The following is a 25,765-nucleotide window of genomic DNA, read 5'->3' on the forward strand; positions in this document are numbered from 1 at the left end:
GGTTTGTTTTTGTAGGTCCTTTTCTTCTCTTGTGTTTCCCATTTAGAGAAGTTCCTTTAGCATTTGTTGTAGAGCTGGTTTGGTGGTGCTGAATTCTCTTAGCATTTGATTGTCTGTAAAGCTTTTGATTTCTCCATCGAATCTGAATGAGATCCTTGCCAGGTAGAGTAATGTTGCTTGTAGGTTCTTCCCTTTCATCACTTTAAATATGCCATGCCACTCCCTTCTGGCTTGTAGAGTTTCTGTTGAAAAATCAGCTGTTAACCTTATGGGAGTTTCCTTGTATGTTATTTTTCGTTTTTCCCTTGCTGCTTTCAATAATTTTTCTTTGTCTTTAATTTTTGCCAATTTGATTACTATGTGTCTCGGCGTGTTTCTCCTTGGGTTTATCCTGTATGGGACTCTCTTCACTTCCAGGACTTGGGTGGCTATTTCCTTTCCCATGTTAGGGAAGTTTTTGACTATAATCTCTTCAAATATTTTCTCAAGTCCTTTTTCTCTCTCTTTTCCTTCCAGGGCCCCTATAATGCAAATGTTGTTGCATTTAATGTTGTCCCAGAGGTCTCTTAGGCTGTCTTCATTTCTTTTCATTCTTTTTTCTTTATTTTGTTCCGCAGCAATGAATTCCACCATTCTGCCTTCCTGGTCACTTATCTGTTCTTCTGCCTCAGTTATTCTGCTATTGATTCCTTCTAGTGTATTTTTCATTTCAGTTACTGTATTGTTCGTATCTGTTTGTTTTTCTTTAATTCTTCTAGGTCTTTGTTAAACATTTCTTGCATCTTCTCGATCTTTGTCTGCATACTTTTCCGAGATCCTGGATCATCTTTCCCATCATTATTCTGAAATTTTTATCTGGAAGGTTGCCTATCTCCACTTCATTTAGTTCTTTTTCTAGGGTTCTATCTTGTTCCTTCAACTGGTACATAGCCCTCTGCCTTTTCTTCTTGTCTATCTTTCTGTGAATGTGGTTTTTGTTCCGCAGGCTGCAGGATTGTAGTTCTTCTTGCTTCTGCTGTCTGCCCTCTGGTGGATGAGGATATCTAACTAGATAAGGGGTTAATATCCAAAATATATACAGAGTCAGTCAACTTAATCACAAAAAAAATCCAATTAAAAAATGGGCAGAAGAACAAAAGAGACGTTTCTCTGAAGAGTACATCAAAATGGCCAATAGATATGTGAAAAGATGCTCACCATCAGTAATCATCAGAGAAATGCAAATGCAAACCACAATGAGGTTATCACCTCATACCTGTCATAATGGCTATCATCAAAAGACAAAAAATAACAAGCGTTGGCAAGGATGTCGAGAAAGGGGAACCTTCATGCACTGTTGGTGGAAGTGTGAATTGGTGCAGCCACTATGGAAAACAGTATGGTATTTCCTCAAAAAATTAAAAATAGATCTATAATATGACCTAGAAATTCCACTTCTAGGTATATACCCAAAGGAAATGAAAACAGGATTTCAACAAGATATAAGCACTCCCACGATGATCGCTGCATTATTCCCAATAGCCAAGATATGAAAACAACCCAAGTGACCATTAATGAAGAATGGATAAAAAAGATGTAGAATATATACACTATGGAATATTATTTAGCCACAAAAAAGGAGGATATCCTTCCATTTGTGACAATGTAGATGGACCTTATGCACATTATGCTATGTGAGATAAGTTAAAGAAAGTCAAGTATTGAATCTAAAAAGTTAAACATGTAAAAAACAGAGAGCAAAATGATGGTTACCAGGGGATAAGGGTGGCAGAGATAAGAGTGATTGTGTTTAAGGGTACAAACTTAAAACAAGCAGTAATAAGCCATAAAGATCTAATGCACAGTATAATGAATATAAGCAATAATACTGTACTATAAATACATAATGTGATAAATAACACTACATCATCAAACAAACAAACAAACAAAAAGTTGACTCACAGCACCGAACATAAGTATCATTAACACTGTAGTAAACACCACTTGTGGTATCTGCCTAGTATGGATGCACTCAATTAATTTAAAAATGCCAAATCATCAAATACCTGCTTCAACATCAGTTCCACATCCCTGAACTTGTATATGATCATTAATATTTTTTTTGAAATCTACTCAGTGTCATGCAGACTGCTTCATATCTGAACATTCACTTTCAAAGAAGGCCAAGCATTCTAAGTGTGGCTCCAAATGTGACTTGGAGTGAAAAGCTCTAAATATAGAAATTTTATCAGTTTATATATAAATGTTTATAATTATGAAAAAGAAATGTTGCAGTAATTGATGTACTCTGAAAGCTGTTTAAGTATAAAAACTAAAATAAAGCACTGTTAAACAGTTAAGTAAATTAACAGTAAAATGGACTGACAGTTAAAATATAAATATTAAGAGAGTATGTATCACCAAAAAACTTTAAGGAAGAATATGTTACCCTCTTTTCATCTAATAAATATTTATAAAAATTTAAATACTAAGGCAAGAAAAAATAGCAGAGATTAGATCATAGTAAAATAACTTTTAGAGAATTCTTTGGTATACTAACTAGAAAAAGTAAAAAGTAAAAATGAAGCCTGGGTTGTCTCAGGACTATCTGGGAAAATGAGATTGGAGTCTGTCTTCCTACAGTACTACTTTCCTAGAAACTACAGAGGTATGATAAATGTAAAATGTTTGTCTGCCTAGTTTGCTATGAAACCCCTGATCCCTGGGATTCCGCTTAGACTGATGAGCTTCATGTTAGCATAGCACGCAAGCCCTATACCTGTGTGACTAAAATGTAATAGAAGATCTGTGGGAAACTAAGGCTATGACTTAGTGCCATGACGGTCCTCTCAGTCTGGGCTCTTATCAGTGGCAGCCATACATGGCCCAGGAGCAAAAGAAGGTACACATATAGGTGGTTGGTGGGCCTCTCCATAAGATGAAGATGCTCAATATTCTGTATTTCTTGTCTTATATCCTTCCGAAAAGTCTCTAAGGCCATATCTATCCTAGGTTACTCTTTTCCCTTCATTAGACATTTGATCCAAGCTGGGCTAAAGGAGATTCTTTCAGAAGCTGAATGATACTGACATTAGAAGTTGTGAAAGCCATATTAATAACAGGACTTTCAAGACAGACTCTTGAATTTCTTTTGATAAGATTCCCACAGTAAATACTCTTCTTGAATTCTATGAAATAACCTTTTATTCTTTTAATGACCTTTTGATTGTTTTAACCTTTTTTGCTTAAGCATTGTTGTAAAATTATACACAAACACATATACAATACAAACAAGTACACACAAAGGTACATATGCAATTCTTATATGTTATTGATAGGGCTATTGAAAAATAACAATCTCAGGTCAACAAAAAGCATGGAGAGAAAAGAATAGAGTGTAATCATATACGTTATGAAGCTAAGGGACACGTAGGAGTTTCATTCCTTCATGGGAGTATCTGACTTAACACTTTGCATGAGAAAGGGAAAAGGAATTAGAGAGCATCTTCAGCTAGCATAGACGAAGAGGTTGTTAAGATCTTATTTGTTCCAGACAACATTTATACTTATTTACACACTATGCAAATGAGCATATATTTATATACTCAAACACCTTTTTTACAAAGATGTGAGAATGAATATTACAATTCCACAATGAACAATTTAGTAAATAATAGGGAGAAAAAATTTAGTGAATAATGAGAGAAAACATTACCAATTTTATAAATGTTGGCTAAAATAGCAAAAAGTACAAAACAGTACAGCTAAATAAGGTAAAGTAATCTAGCTAGGATGCCTGTAAATTACCAAAAGTAAACTTTTAAGAGCAATAAGAATCTTCCATACACTGATCCACAATGAACCTTATGTAACAGTTCACAATTTGGTGCACGTACTTAGCAGTAGATTTATGCCTGAGGAGCAGTTGTAGCACATGGTGCAGAGGCCATGTCTTTACTCAGACAGACAGTTTAAATACTGGTTCTGCCTTTTACTGGCTCTGTGATCTTGGGTAAATAACTTAACTCTCTCCATTTCAGTTTCCTCAGGTACTGAGAAGGAAAAGTAATAGATCTTACCTCATAGAGTTTATAAAGACTAAAGTTTCTGAGTGTAAGGTATTTAAAACACTTTCAGGCACACAGTTAAATGTCAATAAATGTTAGCCCTTAATTATTTGGTCTCAATAGAAGCTAGAATATACAGTGTTCATGGCTAATGTTTTTCTATGTCTCAATAATTAAAAAATCCATATTTCCCTCAATGTTTTGCAACATTCAGTCATGAGTAAATCATATGAAATATGAAATATTTATCTTTTATGCAAATTATATCTCTATATCTGATATTTGTTATAAAATATCAAATTTAGTGACATATTCAATTGCATAAATTAAATTTAAAGTACCCTTAATAAGATAAATCACAGGAGTAAAGCCAATACATTTTGGATAAAATTGATAGTGTTCAGTGTTATTTTACTAATTTTAACAAATGTATTAAGATAGAACTATTTGGCTCATTTAAAATTTATTTAAGGTAAGACTGGAATCTATTGTATTAAATAAAATTAAAGAATTAAATAAAAGCATGTGGATCTGTAGTATTAAATAAAATGTAACGTTTCTTTTAGGCTCAGTAGCAACATTTTTTCTAAAACATATATGTTTCTTTATGTTACCTGAGAACTGATCATACGCTGAGATGAACGAGCAATATTGGCAGGTAGACCAAAGAAACTAGGTTTGTCATCCTCTGGAAGTTTTTCAATGACGGCACGATAGTCCTAAACACAAAGAATTAAAAAATAGTTTTTCAATAAAGATTAAACTTACAACCACCAAAATCAGAAAGAACCAGAATATCATGAAGTATTAAATGAATAATTATTCATGTTACATTGTCTAGGTAAATCTCACTTTCAGTCTGTATGGCATTAACTCAGTTATCTAATGGAAATATTCTTTGTCATTACTTCTTCATACTTAAATTATTTGATACTATACTTTCTTATCCTATACTTCTCACATTCAGAGATTGATTAAAAACAAACATATTTGAGTAACTATGCCTACTACGTGTAGCTATTTTTCCTGTAACCTACCAAAGACTAATCTGCAGAGTGTAGCTCTGTTTATAATGAGATAAATATTCCAACAATCTTTTCTTTTAAACTTATAGAACTCCCAGAAACCTATACTCACACAGTCTGATATACAAGAACTGCTTTGTAAATTGTTATATTATAAAGCAATTCCACAGTTAGTCTTCGCTGGTGAGGTGTGATGAAATGTATCGAAAATCCTATCATTTCATCCCAAGAATTACTGTAAGCACTGCAAAGGTTTGATTTGCCAAGCACTCATCTGAACAGTTTTCACTTCAGATTCTAGATGGAAAACTAAGTGTAGATCAAGAGGATTTATTCAGTTTGGCTGAAAGATGGGAATTGTTTTGTTTTCATGAGGAGACGAGTTATTTTAAGGCAGGTATTGTAAATATATGCATCTAAACTGTTCTTGCTGAAGTAGGTAAAACTGTTTTTGGTGAAGGAGACTCATCTTCTGCCCCCACCCCCATCATCCTTTCTCATCCTTCGCAGCTGCCTCTGCAGTATTTCCAAGACACAGGTCCTGGGCTTCCTGGAGTTTAACTACAGGAAGTATGTCAAAGTTTGGAAAGACATGCTGTTCTTTGAAATATTTCCTCTTCTATATCTCAGTAAACTTCCTTAAGGTTTTCAATCACAATGTAGATATGCATAAATATATATGTATGTATATGTGAGTGTATACTTTTATATATCCATGTATATGTGTGTGTGTTTCTCATCTGGGAAACTTCCGGCTTCCTCCTTCTATCTAAATTAAATAGAAAGCTAAACACTGACTCTTGTAAATCATCTTATAATTTTTTTTTTATTTTTCTATTTTTTAATTTTTCTTTTTTTGTAGATGGAAAAATATCTCCCATCTAAAAAAAATCTCCCATTCCAGATCTTCATGTGCCTCACGGCATGCAGGATCTTAGTATCCCAACCAGGGATCGAACCCATGCCCCCTGCAGTGGAAGCACAGAGTTCCAACCACTGGACCACCAGGGAATTCCTATAATCATCTTATAATTTTAAAGCTATTATTCTTTGTATTTATACACCTTATTCATTTTTAAATGTCTGTGAAATTTTTCTCATCTAGTCTGGCTAGAGTCTCCTCCATACCTAGGACTATACACTGACATGTTTCCTAAATAGTAGACTACTACATATCCAAATTGATTTGTCCTCATTTGGACACAAAAGAATATATACCAAATGATACCCTTTACATGAAGTACAAACACAGGCAAAACTAACACAGGCTGTTAGAAGTTAAGCTAATGTATCCTTTGCTGGGGAGGTAGTAACTAGAAGGGAACTTGAGGAGGACTTCTGGGGAGCTGAAAATGTTCTGTTTCTTGATCGCAGTGCTGGTGGCAATCATGTGCTCAATGTATAAAAATGCACTGCATTGTACATTTATGATGTACACTTTTCTGTATATATTTTATTTTTCAACTTAAGCTTCAAACAATAGAGATGAAAGACTTCTCACGGTACACTATCTGAAATAAATATATAATAAATAACTATGTGATATTTCTGTTTGCTCATTCACTCTAAGGTTCTCCCAATAAAAAGTAAACTCCACAGTGCATCAAGAGATCCACAAAGTCTGGAACAACGTTATCACTGAGCAAATGTTCAATGTGTATTATTGAATGAATGAGTAAGTGAATGAAAGATACTGAAAAACAAAATTGATGGAATAGTTAATAACAAAATAGATAAGATATTCAATAGAGTAATATGTTTAATACTGGTTTTTAAGCTTTGTTTTCTGACATATCACTAAAACAAAGGAATTTTCTTGAAAAATATTTGAATAAGAGAAAAAGGCACAATACTGATAGAACTATATAGTTGAATATATATATTTTGTAATTCATGAAGAAATGTATAATTTTAATACTCTATGTAATGAAAACATTATTTGGGCATTCACACAAATACAAATTTGTGGCAAAATAAACTAGAATTGAAATCTTTGGGCTACATTTTGTACTATTTTCTGGAAAAGATTATTGCATTCTATGAGGCTTTTATATGATGACTCAGAGCAAAAAGCTACAGCTGGATAAAATAAATACACATAAACAAAAATGTTGCTATGAAAGCTAGATAAAGTGAATCTCTCTTGTATTTTAGAACTTCTTTAAATTTATAAGCCAGAGTATGAAGATAGATATTCGTTAAATAATATTTGCTTTCTTTCAAATTTAATGTATCAGAGAACTCTCATAACTATGAAGAAGTAGCATATTCTCCCATTCCAGATCTTCAAGGCAGCCCTACAATGTAAAAATTTTCCTTGGCCACCCCCTTCATGATTTACCTATTTACTATATCCTATTATCATCAATCAGTGATCATTAAGTATCCAAAAGTAATAGGACACCTAACTAGAGTTTAGAGAATCAGGCTGCATATTGGCATAATAAAAAAAAAATCCATATTTGTGAATGATAATTGCTTATACATTTGAAAAGAAACAACATATATTTAACAATATAAGAAATTATTCAAGTTTCTATCTGGTAGTAAATTGAAAATAATTAATTTTACCTACCAAAATGTTGCAGGATTTTGGTAGATATATGGAGTATGGAAAAATGCTCTTCTTGTTCCTTTGGTTTAATACATCAATTATTGAAGAATTAAAAAACTGTTTCAGGTATGACTGAAGAACTCTAAAGTCAAAATAGTTATCTATACGTCCTCCATAAATAGCATTTTCAAGCAAACCATGTACAAATTCCCATTGTACATCTTTGGTACCTATAATTAAAAAAAAATTATTCATTTCATTTCTGAGATATTAGAAATTTTCTAAAACAAATTCTAAAATATACAGATTCCTGGCTCCAGTTATATTTATAGGCTATAACAATACATATTTAATTCATTTAAATCATTCCTTAAAATGCTTAATGTAATGCTCATTAATATTAATAATATTAATACTATAATCACAGAGGACCTGTTCCAGGAAGGGAGCTACTAACATAGATAACTATAATATGAACTAGGTATGATGGACAGGAAGGAACCTGGCAAAGTCTGTTTGTTAAAATTCCTCCCTGTGTCCCATTGTCTCTGCATAGCCCAGCAATTTGTTTACCAAACATCTGCTTTTTTGCATCTCCATGTTAACTGCCTTCCTCCCTTTTGAAGTCTAAAACCACTACCCCAAACACCCTCTTTTGTCTTTAGCTGAAGATAGTATTTAAGGTGATGGTTTCAGCCATTTTGGCAAGTTATTTAGTCTTCCTGGGTCTCTCCTATATATACATGTTATTAATTTTTGTTTGATCTCCTGTTAATCTGTTTCATGTCAGTGTAAATTCTTAGACCAGCCAGAAGAACCCAGAAGGGTAGAAGAAAATTTCTTCCTCCCCAACAGCAGTAAAGGCAGGAAACACAATTTTAATCTACCTAGTTAACATCACTGCTAGCATTACTAGTTTGGACTATTTCAGTACTATAAAATTCAATGAACCATTCCCCTTTTTTACATTTAATTCTCCATATGTGGAGGTCCCTTAATATCAGGAAATCTTGTAATCATAAGATTATATTTAGACTTCTACCATGAGATCAGTTTCATTTTGAAGCATCTTCCTCTTACAACAATTCACTGGTGTGATGTATGTAAAAATCATATGATGATATTAATTAATTCCATCGCAATCTTGAAACACAATGATAAACAAATCATTCAAACTGTCTGTGCATTGGTATCCTCATCTTAAAAGAGCATTAATAATATCTGCCTCAAAGTGATATTACAAAAATCAAATAAATGTTCAAAAGCCTTTTGGAAAATTACCAAGTTTCTAAGCAAGCTAAAGTACTAGTATATATCCTCCAAAAAAATTATGTTTCAAAATAAACATTAAAAAAACTCATGGAAATCAGAAAACTGATTGGCCTTAGCACAAAATGGGAAAATGTTGGGTCATACATAAAAAGGAGTGGGGGGCTTCCCTGGTGGCGCAGTGGTTGGGAGTCCACCTGCTGATGCGGGGGACGCGGGTTTGTGCCCTGGTCCGGGAGGATCCCGCATGCCGCGGAGCGGCTGGGCCCGTGGGCCATGGCCGCTGGGCCTGCGCGTCCAGGGCCTGTGCTCCGCGGCGGGAGGGGCCACAGCAGTGAGAGTGAGAGGCCTGCGTATCACAAAAAAAAAAAAAAAAAAAAAAAGGAGTGGGGGAGGTGCTTCCAGAATGTTGGTAATACACTATTTATTGACTTTGGGCTAGTTACAAAGGTTCAATTTATGAAAATCTATTGAATTATACCTTTATGTGTACTTTTCTGATGGATAATTCAAAGAATTTTTAAATAAAAAATTCATTTGGAATACTATTAGGCATTAACTAACTATGGGGAACAAATAAATTAATATCCTATCTACTTCTACATATATACCCAACAGAAATATATTCAAGTAGTCACCCAAAGATATAGCACAATCATCCCAAACTACCCACGTGTCCATCAAGAAAAAACTTGAAAACTACCCACCAAGAGAAGAAATACAATCACAGAATGGCAAACTATATAGCACTGAGAATAAATGGACAACAATGACATGTAACCATATGGATGAATTTCTCAAATATAATGTTAACTGAAAGAATCCAAAGACTAAAGAATACATGATGTATGATTCCAGTTTTATAAAAACAGGCAAAGCTAATCTATATAGTTAGGTGCCTGGTCTTTACCATAGGAGTGGGGGTGGGGGAACTTGGAGAATGGTAGTAACTGGAAAGCAGCATTAGAGTAAAATCTGAGGTATTGGTAATGTTCTGTTTCTTGATTAAGGCGCTGGCTACATGAGAGTGTTCAGTTTGTGGAAATTTCACTGGGCTGTAATCTTATGATATAAGTACTTTTTGTACACGTATCATACTTCATTTAAAAGTTTTTAAAATCTCATAAACATGTAAATTAAAATGGGACTAATGGTGAAAAGCTGAAAGCATTTCCTCTAAGATCAGGAATAAGACAAGGATGCCCACTCATGCCACTTTTATCCAAAATAGTTTTGGAAGTCCTAGACACAGAAATCAGAGAAGAAAAGGAAAAAAAAGGAATTCAAATTGGAAAGGAAGAAGTAAAACAGTCACTGTTTGCAGATTACATCGTATACGTAGAAAATCCAAAGCTCATCAATGAATTTGGTAAAGTTGCAGGATACAAAATTAATATACAGAAATCTGTTGCATTTCTATACACTAACAACAAAATGTGAGAAAGAGAAATTAAGAAAATAATCCCATGGACCATCACATCAAAAAGAATAAAATACCTAGGAATAGACCTACCCAAGGAGGTAAAAGACCTGTACTCTGAAGATGTTGATGAAAGAAACTGAAGACAACACAAACAGATGGAAAGATATATGGTGTTCTTGGATTATAAGACTCAATATTGTTAAAATGACAATACTCCCTACCCAAGGCAATCTACAGATTCAATGCAATCCCTATCAAATTACCAATGGCATTTTTCATAGAAGTGGAACAACAAATTTTACAATTTACATGGAAACACAAAAGACCCCAAATAGCCAAATCTATCTTGAGAAAGAAGAATGAAACTGGAGGAATCAGCTGACTTCAAACTATACTACAAAGCTACAGGAATCAAATCAGTACGGTACTAGCACAAAAACAGACACATAGATCAACAGAACAGGATAGAAAGCCCAGAAATAAACCCATGCACTTAGGGTCAATTCATCTACAACAAAGGAGGCAAGAATATACAATGCAGAAAAGACAGTCTCTTCAGTAGGTGGTGCTACATGTAAAAAGCTGGACAGCTACATGTAAAAGAATGAAATTAGAACACCATATACAAAAGTAAACTCAGAATGGATTAAAGACCTAAATGTAAGACTGGATACTATTTTTTTTTGATATGGGCCATTTTTAAAGTCTTTACTGAATTTGTTACAACACTGCTTCTGTTCTATGTCTTGGTTTCTTGGCTGCAAGGCACACGGGATCTCAGTTCCCCAACCAGGGATCAAACCCGCATTGGAAGGTGAAGTCCCAACCACTGGACTGCCAGGGAAGTCCCTAAGACTGGATACTATTGATGTAAAACTCGTACAGGAAAACACAGGCAGGACACTCTTTGACATAAATCACAGCAGTATTTTTTGGATCTGTCTCCTAAGGCAAAAGAAATAAAAATAAAATTAAACAAATGGGACCTAATTAAACTTAAAAGCTTTTGTACAACCAAGAAAACCATTAACAAAACAAAAAGACAACCTATGGAATGAAAGAAAATATTGGCAAACAATGAACTGACAAGGGATTAATTTCCAAAATATACAAACAGCTCATACAGTTCAATATAAAAAAAAACAAACAAGCCAACCAAAAAAAATGGACAGAAGACCTAAATAGACACTTCTCCACAGAAGTTATACAGATTGCCAACAGGCACATGAAAAGATGCTCAACATTGCTGATTATTAGGAAAATGCAAATGAAAAACTACAATGAGGTCAGAATAACCATCATCAGAAAGTCTACAAACAATAAATGTTAAAGAGGCTGTGGAGAAAAGGGAACCCTCCTACACTGTTGGTGAGAATGTAAATTAGGGCTGTCACTACTGAGAACAGTATGAAGTTCCTTAAAAAACTAAAACTAGCATTACCATATGATCCTGTGATCCCACTCCTGGGCATATATACAGAAAAGATAAAAACTCTCATTAAAAAAGATACATGCATTCCAATGTTCATAGCAGCACTATTTACAATAGCCAAGATATGGAAGCAATGCAAATGTCCATCAACCAATGAATGGATAAAGCAGATGTGCTACAGATATATATACAATGGAATATTACTCAGCCATAAAAAAGAATAATGCCATTTGCTGCAACATGGATGGACCTAGAAATAACCATACTAAGTCATACAGAAAAAGAAAATTATCATGATATCACTTATATGTGGAATCGAAAAAAATGATACCAATGAACTTATCTACAAAACAAGAAATAGATTCACAGACATAGAAAACAAACTTATGGTTACCAAAGAGGAAGTGGGAGGGGGGATAAATTTGGAATTTGGGATTAACAGATACACACTACTATATATAAAATAGATAAACAATAAGGGCCTACTATATAGCACAGGGAACTATATTCAATATCTTGTTATAACCTACATGGGAAAAGAATCTGAAAAAAATAGATATATAATATATATATATATATATATATGTAAAATGGAATCACTTTGCTGTGCACATGAAACATTGTAAGTCAACTATACTTCAATAAAAAATTAAAATAAAAGAAAACTACAAAAAAATGGGATTTGTCCACATGCTAGACATCTATCCTTATCCTTTTGTGGAAACCAAGTTACAGAATAAATGATGATGCTGTTAATTCAACCAACTATAACAGTGCCTACTACCAGGGCTAGGCCCTGCTACAGATGTTAAGGACATACAGAGTAAACAAAATAGTCAAAGACCTTGCTTAATGTAGATTACACTCTAGTTGGAATAGATGAACAACATTTTAAAAAATGAATGAATAAACAAGAAAGTATAAGGTAGCACCAATGTATTAAAACAATTAAACAGAACATGGGGATAGAGAACAATTAGAAAATTACTTTAGATTTGGTGAAAATAAAAAACTTTTCTGAAGAAGATATCTCTAAGCTGAGATGTGAATGATAAGAGAAGAAAATCATATAAAGGTTTGGAAGAGGGGCATTTCAGACAGAAGGAAGAGGACCTACCAAAACCTTCAGGTAGGAACAAGCCTGGTTTGTTCAAGGAAGAGAAAGAAGATAAATGTGGCTGTAGGTTTAGAAAGTGAATTATATGCTTCACTTTGCTTTTCTAAAAAATAAATTTGTTTACTCTGTGGAGAATTTTTGAAAGAATCTATTTCTTGGACTAACAAGGATTGATGAAGTTGAAGGATGAGAACAGAATCTTGATGTGATTTGGACATGGAGGGGACAGAAACTGCCAAAGCATTGGATGTTTGAGGATAAGTGAAAGAGAAGAATCAAGGGTGATTCATAGGCTTTGAACCTGAACAACTATATGAATGGTGATGCCATTTACTGAAATGGGGCAGACTCAGGGAAGAGTAATTTGGCAAGGCTGCAGGATGGTGGGGGAGACAAGAATCTAGAGTTGTTTGGAATAGTTTTAAGTTTGAGAGTCCTATCAACATACCCTCTTCTCTAATCCATCATTGCTCTAAACTCTAGCGTTTGCTTGAGTTGACCCTGAGCAATAACCCTCAGGGATTGGACCATTCCTGTCTTCAGGAGGCAGAGAGCTAGATGGCCTCAAGGGATCAGATTATATGGTTTTGTTTGTTGCCCTGTTTTAGTCTATTATTTGTACCTTGATTCCTGATTTCTACTTAATCATACAATTGTGATTCTACAGACTCTTGGTCTACCATATTCTTGAATTTTAACAGTTCCCTTGAAAGAGATATGAAAAATTTAGTTGAAGCCTGAAACTTGTGAAGGCCGTGAAGTAAAGACAAGGTCATTCTAGCTTTCTGCTTCCTGAGAGCTACAGATCAACCAGAAATCTAATGGATTATATCAAAACCAATGACCACAATAGATAATATATGAACTTTCACAAGCATGGAATTCAGAACATTAAATACAAAATGAAAAGCAAAAAGCAAATTTTATAATAGGAAGTCAAATCACTCTTGAAAAAAACCCTATTTTTAATAAGAGCTCAAAAATTTTTTTCATTGACACCAGAGGTCAAAGTTTTCATCATTAGAACTTACCATCAAAGATTCTGTCAATAATGCTGTAACCAGCCCGAAGATCTGATAAAGAAAACTCATAAAACTTGGTCCAACCCTATCAAAACAAATTTTTTAAAAATGAGAGAACTACAAGCAGTATTAAAATATATATATATATGCATATATCATTGCCCTTACAATATTAAAAAGAATGTTCAATACAGACTAAAAGAAAAAAAAGGCAACTACTGAGAATTTTTAATAAAAACAGTAAAACAATACATCTAAAGTAAGAGTAATTTTAAAAAATAAATTTGTTGATCTCTACAGCATGCAAAGGATTTTATAATGTCATAAATGTTTTTATCACTTAAGTACGTGGCAGAAGAGTCATATATAGAAAGAACAAATTGGCGTAGTAAATCACTGAGTCTACATAGTGTGTATACATTGAGAGATTTCCTATAATTTGATCCTTCAGAATTGTGGTTTTCTCTACAAACATGAAAACAAAAATATTACAAAAATTATTTAAAGGTCTAAAGGCATATAGTATTATTTTCTGTACATTTGACCCACAAAGCATTTATATTGTAACTAAATAAAATTATAAACCTACAGCTAATAGCTACCATACTTGTATAAAAAGAACATTCAAAGACATTTATATGTAATAGACAATAATATGAAATAATTAAAAATAATTTTTATAGGGCTTTCATCAACTACAACTAGTAATTAGTTTCATGCAATAAAATAAGTTCAAACTAAAATCTATTTAGACTTGAATAATATTCAGAAATATTGATACAAATTTAATTTATTCATTCATCATTCAAAAAGATTTATTAAATGCACATTATATGTCAGGCTCTGGGAATAAAAGAATGAGCAAAAACATATATAATCCCTGTTTCCATGTAGCTTTCAGTCAAATGTCAGGGGAGTGGTGGATACAATCAATTACTCAAATACACATACAATTACAAACTGTAATATGTTTAAGGAAAAGAAACATACTTGGTATATATAAGAAAGAGCTCTGACCTAATATAAAAGATAAGAGAAAGTCACCCTGGTGGGGAAGGGGTAAGAAATGACAGAAAAACAAAAGTAGATAGATAGGACAATGAAATGAAAGAATTTTTGTATTGGATTGTAATGGAGGGTGAAGATACCAAAAAGAGAGGTATTAAGAATGACTTCTAAGCTCATGGCTTATTCAAATTGATGTTGGCATCATTCACTCACAGGTGGAACACTGAAAGAATACAAGGTTTGGAAAGGATAACATGAGATCAATGAACAAAGTGCTCAACAAAAACTTACTGAGTGTCTGCTATATACCTGACACTGTTTTGTCAATGAAAATATAGCAGTAAACAAAAGAGACAAAAATCTGTGCTCTTGAGAAGCTAATGTTCTAGTACTTAGATCTAGAATTTGTGCATCTTCAGTCATTTTTGAGACACCTAACTAGATAGGTCAAATAAATAGTTGGATATATAAACCTAGATCTTAGAGAGTTGGTCTGAGTTGGATATACAAATTTGGAGGTCACAAGCATTTAGATACTTTTTAAAATAATATTATAGATATTGTGAAAACAAAAAAGATTTCAGTTAACTATACCTAAGTTAAACTATACCTAAGAATTAAAAATATGTAAGGGAGACAGAGACCTTCAAGATGGTGGAGGAGTAAGACATGGAGATCACCTTCCTCCCCACAAATATATCAAAAATACATCTACATGTGAAACAACTCCTACAGAACACCTACTGAATGCTGGCAGAAGACCTCAGACTTCCCAAAAGGCAAGAAACTCCCCACGTACCTGGGTAGGGCAAAAGAAAAAGAGACAAAGGAATAGGGATGGGGGCTTCCCTGGTGGCGCAGTGGTTGCGCGTCCGCCTGCCGATGCAGGGGAACCGGGTTCGCGCCCCGGTCCGGGAGGATCCCATATGCCGCGGAGTGGCTGGGCCCGTGAGCCATGGCCGCTGGGCCTGCGCGTCTGGAGCCTGTGCTCCGCAAAGGGAGAGGCCACAGCAGTGAGAGGCCCGCGTACCACAAAAAAAAAAAAAAAAAACAAAAAACAAAGGAATAGGGATGGGACCTGCACCTCTGGGAGGGAGCTGTGAAGGAGGAAAAGTTTCCACACCCTAGGGAGCCGCTTCCCTGGCGGATATGAGGCGGGGGGAGAAGCTTCAGAGCCATGGAGGAGAGCACAGCAACAGGGGTGCAGAGGGCAAAGAGGAGAGATTCCTGCATAGAGGATTGGTGCCAACCAGCACTCACCAGCTTGAGACGCCTGTCTTCTAACCTGCCTGGGCAGGTGGGGGCTGGGAGCTGCGGCTTGTGCTTCAGAGGTCAGACCCCAGGGAGAGGACTGGGCTTGGCTGCATAAACACAGCCTGAAGGGGGCTAGTGTGCCACAGCTAGCTGGGATGGTGTCCGGGAAAAAGTCTGGACCTGCCAGAGAGGCAAGAGACCATTGTTTTGGGGTGTGCAAGGAGAGGGGCTTCCTGCTCCGAGTGCCCACAGACAGCAGAGCACCGCCTAAGCAAGCCCCAGAGACGGGCACGAGCCACGGCTATCATCTCAAACCACAGAGGTGAGCAAGGACCGCTACTGCTGCCGCCGCTGCCACCAAACATCCTGTGTGCAAGTGCAGGTCACTACCCACATACCCCCGGAAGCCTGTGCATCACGCCACTGCCAGGGTCCCATTATCCAGGGCCAACTTCCCTGGGAGAACACATGACATGCCTCAGGCTGTTACAACGTCACACAGGCCTCTACTGCTGCAGACACACCCCGCATTGCAACTGAGACTACCATACCCCTCCCTCTCCCCAGTCTGAGTGAGCAAGAGAGCCCTAATCAGCCGCTGTTTTAACCCCCTCTTGTCTGGGCAGGGAATAGATGCCTGAGGGTGGCCTACACTCAGAGGCAGAGCCAAAACCAAAGCTGAGTCCCAGGAGTTGTACGAACAAAGAAGAGAAAGGGAAATTTCTTCATGCAGCCTTAGGAGCAGTGGATTAAATCCACGCAGTCAGCTTGGTAAACCCTGCTGGTGTGGAATATCTGAATAGACAATGAGTGTTCCCAAAATTGAAGGGGTGGACTTTGCGGGCAACTGTGAACGTGGGGTTTGTTTTCTGCATTTGATTTGGTTTTGGTTTTATGTTTATGTTAGTTTAGTTTTTAGTGTTTGTTTTCATTTGTGGGTTTGTTATTGATTTAGTTGCTCTCTTTTTTTGTTTTGATTTTTTTTCTTTTCTCTTTTCGTGAGTGTGTGTGCGTATGTTTCTTTGTGTGATTTTGTCTGTTTAGTTTTGCTCTTACCATTTGCCTTCAGGTTCTGACTGTTCATTTTCTTTTTTCTTTATTTTTTTTTCTTTTTGTGATTGTGTGTGTGTGTTTCTTTGTGTGATTTTATCTCTTTAGTTTTGCTTTTACCGTTTGTTCTGGGGTACTGTCTGTTCATTTCTTTTTTTCATATCTTAGCTTCCATGATGTGCAGCTGGCAGGGTCTGGGTGCTCCAGCCAGGTGTCAGGTCTGAGCCTCCAAGGTGGGAAAACTGAGTCCAGGACGTTGGACCAACAGAGACCTCCAGGCCCAATATAATATTAATCGGCGAGAGCTCTCCCAGATATCTCCGTCTCAGCACTAAGACCCAGCTCCACCCAATGGCCAGCAAGATCCATTACTGAATGCCCCATGCCAAACAACTAGCAAGACAGGAACACAACCACACCCATTAGCAGAGAGGCTGCCTAAAGTCAAACTAACTTCACAGACACCCCAAAACACACCACCAGACATAGCCATGCCCACCAGAGGGAAAAGATACAGCCCCACCACCGAAACTTAGGCGCCAGTGCCCACAACCAGGAAGCCTACACAAGCCACTGAACTGACCTCACACACTGGAGGCAGATACCAGATGTAAGAGGAACTATGAACCTGCATCTTGTGAAAAGGAGACCCCAAACACAGTAAATTAAAAAGAAAATTGAGAAGACAGAGAAATATGCAGCAGATGAAGGAGCAAGGTAAAAACCCACCAGACTAAACAAATTAAGAGGAAATAGGCAGGCTACCTGAAAATGAATTCAGAGTAACAATAGTAAAGATGATCAAAAATCTCGCAAATAGAATAGAGAAAATACAACAACCGTTTAAGAAGGACCTAGAAGAACTAAAGAGGAAGCAAGCAACGATGAGCAACACAATAAATGAAATTAAAAATACTAGAGAAGGAATCAATAGCAGAATAACTGAGGCAGAAGAAGGGATAAATGATCTGGACGAGAGAATAGTGGAAATAACAAGGTCAGAGCAGAATAAAGAAAAAAGAATGAAAAGAATTGAAGACAGTCTCAGAGACTTCTGGGACAACATTAAACGTACTAACATTCCAATTATAGGGGTCTCAGAAGAAGAAGAGAAAAAGAAAGGGTCTGAGAAAATATTTGAAGAAATTATAGTAAAAAATTTCCCTAACATGGGAAAGGAAACAGTCAATCAAGTCCAGGAAGCACAGAGAGTCCCATACAGGACAAATCCAAGGAGAAACATGCCAAGACACATATTAATCAAACTATCAAAAATTAAATACAAAGAAAAAATACTAAAAAGGGAAAAGAAAAAAATAACATACAAGGGAATCCCCATAAGGTTAACAGCTGATCTTTCAGCAGAAACTGCAAGCCAGGACAGAGTGGCAAGACATATTTAAAGTGATGAAAGGGAAAAAACTACAACCAAGATTAATCTCCTTAGCAAGGATCTCATTCAGATTCGACGGAAAATCAAAACCTCTACAGACAAGCAAAAGCTAAGAGAATTCAGCACTACCAAAACCAGCTTTACAACAAATGCTGAAGAAACTTCTCTACGTGGGAAACACAAAAGAAAAAGACCCACAAACAGAAACCCAAAACAATTAAGAAAATGGTAACAGGAACATACATATCGATAATCACCTTGCATGTAAATGGATTAAATGCTCCAACCAAAAGACACAGGCTTGCTAAATGGATAAAAAGACAAGACCTGTATATATGCTGTCTACAAGAGACCTACTTCAGACCTAGGGACATATACAGACTGAAAGTGAGGTATGGAAAAATATATTCCATGCAAATGTAAATCAAAAGAAACCTGGAGTAGCAATTCTCATATCTGACAAAACAGACTTTAAAATAAAGACTATTACAAGAGACAAAGAAGGACACTACATAATGATCAAGGGATCAATACAAGAGGAAGATATAACAATTGTAACCCAACATAGAAGCCCCTCAATACATAAGACAAATGGTAACAGCCATAAAAGGGGAAATCGATAGTAACACAATCATAGTAGGGGACTTTAACACCCCACTTTCACCAATGGACAGATCATCCAAAATGAAAATAAATAAGGGAACACAAGCTTTCAATGATACATTAAACAAGATGGACTTAATTGATACTTATACGACATTCCATCCAAAAACAACAGAATACACTTTCTTCTCAAGTGCTCATTGAACATTCTCCAGGATAGATCACACCCTGGGTCACAAATCAAGCCTTGGTAAACTTAAGAAAATTGAAATCGTATCAAGTATCTTTTCTGACCAGAACGCTATGAGACTAAACATCAATTACAGGAAAAATGCAAAATATAGAAAAACATGGAGGCTAAACAATATGCTACTAAATAACCAAGAGAACACTGAAGAAATCAAAGAGGAAATAAAAAAATACCTAGAAACAAATAACAATGAAAACACAATGACCCAAAACTTATGGGATGCAGCAAAAGCAGTTCTAAGCAGGAAGTTTATAGCAATACAGTCTCACCTCAATAAACAAGAAAAATCTCAAATAAACAACCTAACCTTACATCTAAAGCAACTGGAGAAAGAAGAGCAAAACCCCCCACAAAGTCAGCAGAAGGAAAGAAATCAAGAAGATCAGATCAGAAGTAAATGAAAAAGAAATTAAGGAAATTATAGCAAAGATCAATAAATCTAAGAGCTGGTTCTTTGAGAAGATAAACAAAATTGATAAAACATTATCCAGACTCATCAAGAAAAAAAGGGAGAAGACTCAAATCAACAGTTAAAAATGAAAAAGGAGAAGTAACAACTGACACTGAAGAAATACAAAGGTTCATGAGAGACTACTATAAGCAACTATATGCCAAAAAAATGGACAACCTGGAAGAAATGGACAAATTCATAGAAAAGTACAACCTTCCAAGACTGAACCAGGAAGAAATAGAAAATATGAACAGAACAATCACAAGAACTGCAATTGAAACTGTGATTAAAAATCTTCCACAAAAAAAGCCCAGGTCCAGGTGGCTTCACAGGTGAATTCCATCAAAAATTCAGAGAAGAGTTAACACCTATCCTTCTCAAACTCTTCCAAAATATAGAAAAGGGAGGAACACTCCCAAATTCATTCTATGAAGCCACCATCACCCTGTTACCAAGCCCAGACAAAGATGTCACAAAAAAAGAAAACTACAGGCCAATATCACTGATGAACATAGTTGCAAAAATCCTCAACAAAATACTAGTGAACAGAACCTAGCAGCACATTAAAAGGATAATACACCATGATCAAGTGAGGTTTATTCCAGGTATGCAAGGATTCTTCAGTATATGCAAATTAATCAATGTGATACACCATATTAACAAACTGAAGGATAAAAACCATATGATCATCTCAATAGATGCAGAAAAAGCTTTCAACAAAATTCAACACCCATTTATGATAAAAACTCTCTAGTAAGTGGGCATAGAGGGAACCCACCTCAACATAGTAAAGGGCATAAATGAGAAACCCACAGCCAACATCATTCGCAATGGTGAAAATCTGAAAGCATTTCCTCTAAGATCAGGAACAAGACAAGGGTGCCCACTCTCACCACTATTATACAACATAGTTTTGGAAGTTTTAGCCATGACAATCAGAGAAGAAATCCAAATCAGAAAACAGGAATTAAAACTGTCACTGTTTTCAGATGACATGAAAATCCTAAAGATGCTACCAGAAAACTACTAGAGCTAATCAATGAATTTGGTAAAGTAGCAGGATACAAAATTAATGCACAGTAATCTCTTGCATTCCTATACACTAATGATGAAAAATCTGAAAGAGAATTTAAGGAAACACTCCTATTTACCATTGCAACAAAAAGCACAAAATACCTAGGAATAAACCTACCTAAGGAAACAAAAGACCTGTATGCAGAAAACTCTAAGACACTGATGAAAGAAATCAAAGATGATACAAACAGATGGAGAGATATACCATGTTCTTGGATTGGAAGAAACGATACTGTGAAAATGACTATACTACCCAAAGCAATCTACAGATTCAATGTAATCCCTACCAAACTACCAATGGCATTTTTCACAGAACTAGAACAAAGGATTTTACAGTTTGTATGGAAATACAAAAGACCCTGAATAGCCAAAGCAATCTTGAGAAAGAAAAATGGAGCTGGAGGAGTCAGGCTCCCTGACCTCAGACTATATTACAAAGCTACAGTAATCAAGACAGTATGGTACTGGCACAAAAACAGAAATATAGATCAATGGAACAAGACAGAAAGGCCAGAGATAAACCCACGCACATATGGTCACCTTATTTTTGACAAAGGAGGTAAGAATATACAATGGAGAAAAGGCAGCCTCTTCAATAAGTGGTGCTGGAAAAACTGGACAGTTACATGTAAAAGATGCATAGCAAAGGAAACCATAAACAAGATGAAAAGGCAGCCCTCAGAATGGGAGAAAATATTTGCAAAGGAAGCAACTGACAAAGGATTAATCTCCAAAATATACAAGCAGCTCATGCAGCTCAATATCAAAAAAACAAACAACCCAGTCCAATAATGGGCGGAAGACTTAAAGAGACATTTCTCCAAAGAAGATATATAGATTGCCAACAGACACATGAAAGGATTCTCAACATCACTAATCACTGGAGTAATGCAAGTCAAAAGTACAATGAGGTATCACCTCACATCGGTGAGAATGGCCAGCATTAAAAAATCTACAAACCATAGATGCTGGAGAGAGTGTGGAGGAAAGGGAACTCTCCTGCACTGCTGGAGGGAATGTAAGTTGATACAGCCACTATGGAGAACAGTATGGAGGTTCCTTAAAATGCTAAAAATAGAACTATCATATGAGCTAGCAATCCCACCACTGGGCATATACCCTGAGAAAACCATAATTCAAAAAGTGTCATGTACCAAAATGTTCACTGCAGCGCTATTTACAATAGCCAGGACATGGAAGCAACCTAAGTGCCTGTCAACAGATGAATGGATAAAGAAGATGTGCCACATATGTACAATGGACTATTACTCAGCCATAAAAAGGAACGAAACTGAGTTATTTGTAGTGAGGTGGACGGACCTAGAGACTGTCATACGGAGTGAAGTAAGTCAGAAAGAAAAAAACGAATACCGTATGCTAACACATATATATGGGATCTAAAAAAAAAAAAGAAAGAAAATGGTAAGAAGAACCTAGGGGCAAGATGGGAATAAAGATGCAGACCTACTAGAGAATGGACCTGAGGATATGGGGAGGGGGAAGGGTAAGCTGGGACAAAGTTAGAGAGTTGGCATGGACATATATACACTACCAAACGTAAAACAGATAGGTAGTGGGAAGCAGCCGCATAGCACAGGGAGATCAGCTCAGTGCGCTGTGACCACCTAGAGGGGTGGGATAGGGAGGTCGGGAGGGAGGCTCAAAAGGTAGGGGATATGGGGATATATGTATACATACAGCTGATTCACTTTGTTATACAGCAGAAACTAATAGAACATTGTAAAGCAATTATACTCCAATAAAGCTGTTAAGAAAAAAAAAATGTGTAAGGGATAAGTACCCATCAGCAGTTAACAAAGTTCTCATAACATTTTAAATAAACTTTCTACCAATTCAAAACAAAGTCTTATTAATAAAATTTCTTATATAACTCTATTAGATCTTATTTGTGAAGAAAAATGCTCATTTCAACATTTAAAAACTACCTTAAAAATTAATCAGTATTCATAAAACTCTTAAGACTGTTGCTATCAATATTACTTAATATAGCAACTTCCAACTAAAATACTAATTCTGAAATAAGAACTATACTCTGTAAAGCACAGTTACTGATATACTGCTGGATGATTAATGATTTTTTAAAAATATGGTACAGGGCTTCCCTGGTGGTGCAGTGGTTGAGAGTCCGCCTGCTGATGCAGGGGACGCAGGTTCGTGTCCCGGTCCGGGAGGATCCCGTATGCCGCAGAGCAGCTGGGCCCGTGAGCCATGGCCACTAAGCCTGTGCGTCCGGAGCCTGTGCTCCACAACGGGAGAAGCCACAACAGTGAGACGCCCGCGTACCGCAAAAAAAAAAAATAAATAAATAAATAAAAATGTGGTACAAAAATTTGAATGGTATTTTTTGTTATTCACATCATATTCCTGACAGAAATCATGTTGTAAATTGTGGAGAGATTCTCAGTAGCCAATCAAATCCTATTTAGATGACATGGAAATCCAGGCACTGTGTAAAGTGCTCTTATGAATGAGATTAAGCCTGTTATAAAGGTACTCACAAACTAGTAAGAACAACACAATATCAAAGAATAACAAATATAAAACAAAACTGACATTACATCAAGTGCAGTATTAGAGGTACAATATACATGTATAAAATAGGGAAGTTAACATAGAACCGCAATGAAAAATAGCAAAGGAATAATCTTTTACTAATACAGGGAATGAAAACTAAGTTGAAGTAATAGTGGATCTTTACTTCTCAAAGTTGGCTGTTAAAAAAAAAAAAAGCAAAACCAAATAAGGAAAAGAGGTAAAATAGAGTTTGTGGAGTTCATATCCCTATGACATGACATCCAGCAATTAATGGCATTCAATATTTTGTCTGCTTTTACCTCTAAATTTATGATTTTTATGAGAGCAGAATTTTTTTTTAAATGACATTTTCAAATATTTTTGTTTGTGTGAAAATGAATTGCTATATCCTCTATGTAGAACATTTTGGTAATATTCATGAACTTTTAAAAATACACATATCTTTTGAAGCAAACATTCTACATTTAGGAATTGGCCACCATGAATAAGTGTTAAATGAGGCAATCATAGGGATATCCATTGCAATATTTTTTGTAGTAGCAAAGATTGAAGAAAATATTTATGCCCATCTAACAATACAAACTGCCTAAAAATATTTATCGGATATCATGAATACAAATCATATTTTAAAATTAGGTATTAAATGGGTACTAATATTTAATAATCTCTAAAATGTATTGGTTAATAAAGCAAAGCACAGAACTGTATGTATAATGTGCTGCCATTTGAGTTAAAAAGAACATATGTGTGCATATATGCACACATGCATAAAATATATTTGTGTATTTATATAATATCTCTGAAGGACATCCAAGAAATGGTAAACAGTGGGTGCCCTGGGAATACAAACTGAGTGGCAGGGGATAAGGCGGGAGAAGACTAAATCTTAATTTGCAAGCCTTTTCATAGCTTTTTAATTTATACTATGTGCATGTGTCACGATAAAAAAGGAAAACTAATTTTGTTTTTAAAATGTAAGTTTTGTTTTCTCATAAAAGCGCATCACTATGACTATTCTTCCTGTATGCATCAGGATTAACTGATACATTACCTAAGGATGAATGTCAGAGAAATTAGGGGCAAAGGCTTTAGAAGATGGTGAGTCTGCCCATTTCCAAGTTCTACAGCTTTTTAGGTGTGATTCCTTCAGCAAGTTAATTACCATCGAGATTCACTGTCCTACCTTTGTAAAATGAAAATAATAAGTGTACCCTTTAATAAGTATAGTATGTAAAATATATGAAACAAACATTGCTATTATTATTTACTATTTCATTGGTTTGACAAATATTTATTGATAGGCTATACCAGGCACTGTGTTAAGCACTTCTAAACATACCCTATTTCATTTAATCCTCACAACAAAGGTAAATATGATCATTATTTGCATTTTACAGTCAAGGGGATAAAGTAATTTACCTAAGGTCATACAGCAAGGAAATTCTAGAGTCAGGACTGAAACTCCAGAACCTATGCTCTTATTTTGACATGCAACTGAAATATAGAGAAAGGCTAAAAGGTGGGCAGATGGGGAGGGCAGTTTGAGGAAAGATTATCCCAACAGAAGTAGACAAAGTTTAAAAAAAGAGGATGGGAAAAATTTAAAGATGGAAGAATGCTGAAATTTTTGGCTAAGATAGGCATTTGGCAAGAAGATCAGAGCATGGTACCAGCTAGGACTGCCATGGCCATGAAAAACTGTGCTCTATTGGTGGTTTAAAAATAAAAGCTAGAGCCTATGGTGAGAAAGCTTGATGGATTAAAAGACCATAAAGAAGTCCCATGTGACTGAGGTGTAGAGAACAGATAGAAAAAAGGGGTCTGGGAAGAGGTTGAAAAGATAGGCAAATATTTCCTTCTGGATCATGGTAAGAAATGTGCATATTTTTTCCCAAGTACAGTGGAATTCCATTTGATGGGTATTAAGCAGAGGAGTGAAAAAATCAAAATTACATATTAGAAACATAATTCTGGCTGCTAAATGGAAAAAGCAGGAAGAAGAGCTGGAAAAGTAATTCAGGTGAGAGGTGATGAGGCTTGAAAAGAATAGTGAGGAGAAATGTACAGATTTGAATTACATTTTAGAAGTAGAATCAACAGGATTTAAATACAAGTTGAGTAGGGAAGCAAACCACATCAAGAACAACTCCGGGCTTCCCTGGTGGCGCAGTGGTTGAGAGTCCGCCTGCCAATGCAGGGGACACGGGTTCGTGCCCCGGTCCGGGAAGATCCCACATG

General features: G+C 35.8%; 1 protein-coding gene across 1 annotated transcript in view; it reads right to left on the reverse strand.

The window, feature by feature from the left end:
* Positions 1–25,765, reverse strand: part of DYNC2H1 (dynein cytoplasmic 2 heavy chain 1) — a 387,388-nt gene that overhangs the window by 136,302 nt on the left and 225,321 nt on the right. The window contains exons 80-82 of the mRNA XM_024115318.3: positions 13,898–13,973; positions 7,647–7,855; positions 4,661–4,765 (exon numbers count right to left, since the gene is read on the reverse strand). Of these exons, the coding sequence (XP_023971086.1) occupies positions 4,661–4,765; positions 7,647–7,855; positions 13,898–13,973 (390 nt within the window). The remainder of the gene's footprint in view (positions 1–4,660; positions 4,766–7,646; positions 7,856–13,897; positions 13,974–25,765) is intronic.

Source organism: Physeter macrocephalus, chromosome 16 (genome assembly GCF_002837175.3).
Source record: "Physeter macrocephalus isolate SW-GA chromosome 16, ASM283717v5, whole genome shotgun sequence".
In the NCBI taxonomy this organism is placed as follows: Eukaryota; Metazoa; Chordata; class Mammalia; order Artiodactyla; family Physeteridae; genus Physeter; species Physeter macrocephalus.